General features: G+C 46.2%; 1 protein-coding gene across 1 annotated transcript in view; it reads right to left on the bottom strand.

Moving 5' to 3' along the window:
- Positions 1–506: 506 nt before the first annotated feature.
- Ppil6 (peptidylprolyl isomerase like 6) overlaps positions 507–6,000 on the bottom strand; it is a 35,719-nt gene continuing 30,225 nt past the window's right edge. The window contains exon 9 of the mRNA XM_045155547.1: positions 507–951. Within this exon, the coding sequence (XP_045011482.1) occupies positions 840–951 (112 nt within the window). The 3' untranslated portion in view covers positions 507–839. The remainder of the gene's footprint in view (positions 952–6,000) is intronic.

Here is a 6,000-nt window from a genome sequence, read left to right as displayed (position 1 = left end):
CACAAGGTGGCCACATGCATCTGGAACTGATTTGTAATGGCTGGATGCTGTAACAGCCCATTCTCTCTTCCCTCCCCTCCCTCCCCTCCTTTCCCCTCCCTCCCCCCTCCCCTCCCCTCCTCCCTCCCCTCTCCTCCCCTTCCCCTCCCCCTCCCCTCCCCTCCCCTCCCTCTCCCTCCCCTCCCTCCCTCCTCCTCCCCTCCCCTCCCCTCCCTGAACTTCTTTTTCTCTTGTATCACTACTTAGTTATTTACCAAGTTTCTCATGGGAATGCAGTCACTAAGCCAGGCGTGGTGGCGCACGCCTTTGATCCCAGCACTTTGGAGGCAGGTAGGAGGATTTCTGTGAGGTCAAGGACACCCTGAGAGTACGTAGTGAACTTCAGGTCAGTCTGGGCTAGAGCTAGACCCTGCCTTGAAAATCCCGTCAGAAAAGAAATACAGTTACAAACAAAATAATTCCTTTATAAAAGTTTTAGACTCAAAGACCATTGGGTACATTAAAGAAACAAAATCATCACCAGTGACATAAGGCAGGGACCTATTTGTCTCATGCAGGAAGAAGTCCAGAGGCACAGAGGGGAGGCCAGCTGCTGGTCCTGCGGCTCTGGAGGTTGGAGGTGACATCTCAGCAGCTCTCCTGGCCTTTCCTTTATGGCCGCAAGGTGACAGCTGCAGTTTGCTTTGTAGTTCATATGGTAGAAAAATGGGGAAGGAAAAGGAAGAGGGATTGGGTGCTAGATGAGCCAACCTACAGTGTCTGCCACACACTGTTTAATCAAATCTACAAACAGCTGACAGGCTGTAACACAATCATCAGGGAACACATGGATATGAAAATCAAGTATAAAGACTTCCGCTGTTAGAAATACGACAAAGACGCATTGGTCTTTCATTCTCTGTTGGGACTAATTCTAGTTGGTGAAGAACTTCTGTTCCTTCAACACATTGCCTACATGGGAGAGAAAACAAATGTGATCAGTCATAAATTTTCACATTCAGCTTACTTTCCTACATGGAGCCCTACCCAGCTGTAGCTAGGGTCGGTTGTTATGACTGAAATTAAAACTTTCATATGTAAATATCCGAACCAGCTCTAGATGTGTCTCCTTTCTGTATATGCTCCCAGGGCCACCAGCCAGGCTGCAGTCCCCTCCGGCCCAGCGGTTCCTGCATCAGCAGCTCTCCCCAGCACTGGGCTTCGGTTCCTGCATCAGCAGCTCTCCCCAGCACTGGGCTTCGGCAGCCTCCATCCTCCTAGCCTCCTTTCTCCTCACTGCAGTTACAGGGAGTCATTGCAAATGCAAATCTGACGTCATTTCCCTACTCTAAATCCTTTAAAAAATTACATTATCCTGTGATGAAAGCCCCACAGTCCTACTGTGGCCCACCAGGGCCTGCTGTCCTGCCTCACACTGCCCCTCAGGGGTGTCTTGGGCAGGCACCCTCTTGCTTTCTGCTCCACCCACACTGGCTTCTAGGACAAGAGCCAAAGCTGTTCCCCTCCCCTTTCCCCACACCCTTGCCTGGTCATCTCCTGGCCTTCCTTCAGCTCTCAGCTCAGTCTTCCCTTCCTCAGGGAAGGTTGCCAAGCCTCCCTGCCTAGGTCAAGCCCCTCCCGCACCCAGGCCCTGACACCTGTGGAGGAGTTCCCAGGGGTAAAGGCTGACATTTACGTATTTGTATGTTTCTTTGGTTAACTTCTGTTTCTCCCTTGAAGACAGAGACCACACTTTTGCTCAGTGCCTAGCACCAAACTTGGTACATACTAGACAATCATCAAGTGCATGATGGAAGGCTGGAGGCCATGCTACTCTGGACCTAGCTAGACTCCCTGAAGAACAGGACTTGTGATGGTTCTTTCAATTAAAAGATGGTAGCATGACAACAAGACAGGCCTAGACACAGGACTACTGCCTTCTGAAGCCACTCCTTGAGCTGTGGCAGTGGCTGAGGGAAGCAAGCAATTTCTACCATATCCAACACTGACCATGCTCAGCCCTGTCTGGAAGTGCTGTCATGGGGTGCCTTGGAAATGCTCCCTCCTAAGCTCACATTGAAATGTGATTGTCATTGGGACAGTATTGAGAGGCCACATCTGTAATAAGCAATTAGGTCATGTGAGCTCTGGTCTCATGAGTGGATCAATGCCATTTTTCTCAGGTTGGAGATAGTTATCTTCATGTTATGGCGCTGCATGAAGGTCCTCACCAGATGCCTGGCACCATGCTCTTGGGCCTCCCGGCCTTCCAATGAACTTCTACTGTCTGTGAGCTACTCCATGAGTTCTGCTAGTGTCACAAATTGGAGGATGGGGCTGGAGAGATGGCTTAGCAGTAAAGGTGCTTGCCTGGAAAGCCAAAGGACCCTGGTTTGATTCCCCAGAACCAGATGCACAAGGTGATGCTTACGTCTGAAGTTCGTGTGCACTGTCTGGAGGCCCTGGTATGCCCATTCTCTCTATCTGCCTCTCTCTCTCTCTCAAATAAATAAAAATGTTTAGAAAATGGAGGGTGGGGCTGGAGAAATGGATTAGCAGTTAAGGCTCTTGCCTGCAAAGCCTAAGGACCCAGGTTTAGTTCTCTAGGTCCCACATAAGCCAGATGCACATGGCACATGCGTCTGGAATTTGTTTGCAGTGGCTAAAGGTCCTGGCACACCCATTCTCACTCTATCTCTCTCCCTTTCTCTGTCTCTAGTAAATTAACAAATAAAAATAAATCTTTTTTAAAAACAAACAAACAAACAAGAAAATGGAGGATGGCACAGAGCAGCACGGTGAATTCCGAGACTGACAAGCAAGGCTAAATGGACACATCTGCCTCTGTCCGAACAGCTTTCATGGCATATTGGATGAACACTTACTATGGGTACCTCTCCACCGTGACAAGTGCTGGGATACGAGCTGAATTTGACCTGTCCCTGCTTTATGCTGCCAACAATGTTCCAGACAGGACAAAGAAGCCATCTGCCATGACCAAGGACCTACGCCTTGAACAAGATTTCAGCAGACAGAAGGGAACAAGACAAGAAAAGCCCAGTTTGTTCTAGAAGTGATAGTATTATGGTCTGGTGGCAGCTCAACTAAGCTACCAAGCTACAAATTGCTTCCAAATTTACATCTCCAACTCTGACCCACTTAAGTATCACTGAGATGTTGCCAAATGGCTCTCCATGGGTGTATTTTATGGGTTTTTTAAATACTTTTTTATTTATTTGTAGGCAGAGAAAGAAAGAGAGAGAGAGAAAAGAGACAGAACGAAATGGCATGCCTCCCGCTGTTGCAAATGAACTCCAGATACATGCACCACTTCATGCATCTGGCTTTACGTGGGCACTGGGGAATCAAACCTGGGTCATTAGGCTTTGCAGGCAAGTGTCTTAACTGCTGAGTAATGTCTCCAGTCCTGTGTTATATTTTTATGTGTGTGTGTGTGTGTTCAAGTACGAGGATGTGAGCACACACAGCACGCGTGTGGTCAGAGAACATTGTCCATTGTTGGGTCTTGCCATCTACTTAGCTTTGGGATGGGGTTTTCTTGTTGTTTGCAGCTATATTTGCCAAGATAACTACCCCACAAGCTTCAGGATTCTCTTTTGTCTCTGTCTCCCTTCTCTCTATAGGTGTGCTGGGGTTATAGCTGCTCACATTATGTAACCAGTTTTATTTGGGCTCTGGGGACCTGAACTTGGGTCCTCAGGTGGCAAGTGTTTTCCCCACTGGGCCATCTCACCAGTCCCTGCCCTACAGATATCTTTATATCATATGCAATGAGTCCAGCCTGAGATTCTGAGCTTCTCTTCCAAATCCTCCTCCTCATGAAATTTCCTCTTCTTCTCTTTCTTGCCTCCCCCCCCCCCTCTCTCTCTCTTTGAATGGCACTGCTCCAGTTCCTAAACCATGGGGGTTACTGTAGGCATGTGACTTGTAGACACAATTCTCTTTTGCTCCGTAGGGTCTCGGCAATCGTTACTTATTCTTCCTAAAACCCATGTGACCCACTGTGGTTTCCTTCTTCTTGTACCTAACTTCTACCTTACTTTCCCTACCCAGCTCAACTGCTCATGAAGCTTTAATGGTGTTTCCCGCCTTAAGTCCCATTGCAAATGAAACTAACTGCCCCTACCACTATCTCCAACATACACTTTCCTCCAGCTCCTGCCACACGTATGCATGAATGGACATCTCAGAAGCTGACATTCTGATGCTTTCCCTGTGAAGATGCTGGGCGAGCCTGTGCTTTGTGGGTCGCCGATGTCTTCCCAGCAGGTACTCCAAGCATCATTCTATCTATAGAAACTAGAACTTGGAAAGATGGCCTGTCTCAGATAGACAGGAAGCTTTTGTATCTCCAGACTTTGCTAAGCACATGCAGGCTTTCAGAGGCTGAGACACTGAGAGATGCCAGGGAAGAGGCAGCCCTATTACTGAGGAGGAGGATGTTCCTAAGGGAGGTATCGTTCATCCAATCTAACTAGATTATCTTGTTACCTATTTAGTTAGTCCCTTTCTGTGTCTTCCTTAGTGTTCTGTCAGGTCTTGCTTCAATATTTCAGCTCAGCTGAAACTGGCCTGGAGAGTTAGGGATAAACTGAGAATATTTCAGCGGGGGCAATCAAAAGGTCACACTGCCTCCCTGAGGCCAGAGTGGGTATGACAACAAAAATTGGGTATTTCCCTTACAATATACAAGGAATCATTGCAAGACCAAACACTTACTACACAGACATTCTATGAGGATCTATGTTGCTTTTATAAAGAAATTGCAGATTGTTATCTTAGTCCTGCCTCAAAAATTCCCAATGCACCCATTACAGTTCTTGTACAGCCCATGTCTCGTCATACAGCTGCTGTTTATTCCTTGGTGGAGTCTGCTCTCCTTCCAGAGCAGGCATTGTGCCTTGTCACCCTTTCCCCACACGAAGCACCAAGACTGGCAGCCTGCACGTGTCTACTCAAATTCTGCTTGAACGAATCAAGAAGAGAACAGAAGTGTCGGCTGACAAAAAATGAGGAATGCTATACTGGACTGGAAGTCATACGTGCCTGCAGGACGGAGTGATGATGATGGCATTAAAACTTCTACAGGGCTTGAGAGATGGCTCAGCAGTTCAGGCATTTGCCTACAAAGCCACAGAACCTTGGTCCAATTCCTCAGGACCCATATAAGCCAAATGCACAAGGGGGTGCATGCGTCTGGAGTTCGTTTACAGTGGTTGGAGGCCCTGGCATGTCCATTCTCTCTCATTGTATCTTTCTCTCTCTCTCTCCTTCCTTCCCACCTCCTTATTTCTCTGTCAAATATATATATATACTCAAAAAATGTATTTTTACCAGCATAGTGGTACATGCCTATGGTACCAGCACTTAGAAGCTCAGGAAACTAAGGAACAGAGGCAGAAGGATCACTATAAGTTCAAGCCAGCCCAGACTGCATAGTGAGACCCTGCCTCTAAAACCAAAAACAATAAAAAAAAACATGAAAGAATGTATTTTCAAAACCAGAATAGTTTATTTATTATAAGGGGAAATAGAAGACAACTCATTATTTGAACTTCTGAATCTATAGGTACAAAGTCATCTTTTTAGTTATCTTCTAGAAGAAAATATACTTCCTACTTTTTTCATCCTGGAAGTATCACAGAAGCATTATGCTAAAAGAATTATTGTGGGCATAAAGAACAGTGACGTGAAAATCCTTCATGAGCCAAAGATTCTATGAATATCCCGATGGAAGTCTGAAATAATCTAATACCTAATCAGAAATTCCATTACTTCAGGCAAGACCATCAGCTTCCCTCATAATCACTTCAGTGATGAAGTAGAGAATTGAACCACTGGAGTGATAAAAAGTGTACCCATCACCCATTTGGGGTCCACATGCTAATTAGCATCTGGTTAATGTGCTAATAATAATTATCTAGGAGATTTCCATAAGTAAAATTATTCACTCAGTAAAAATGTGCGTGTAACATTGATAGTTTCCATCAATTCCTACAT

This window comes from Jaculus jaculus, chromosome 7 (genome assembly GCF_020740685.1).
Source record: "Jaculus jaculus isolate mJacJac1 chromosome 7, mJacJac1.mat.Y.cur, whole genome shotgun sequence".
Classification (NCBI taxonomy): Eukaryota; Metazoa; Chordata; class Mammalia; order Rodentia; family Dipodidae; genus Jaculus; species Jaculus jaculus.
This window is presented reverse-complemented; position numbering and strand designations above follow the sequence as displayed.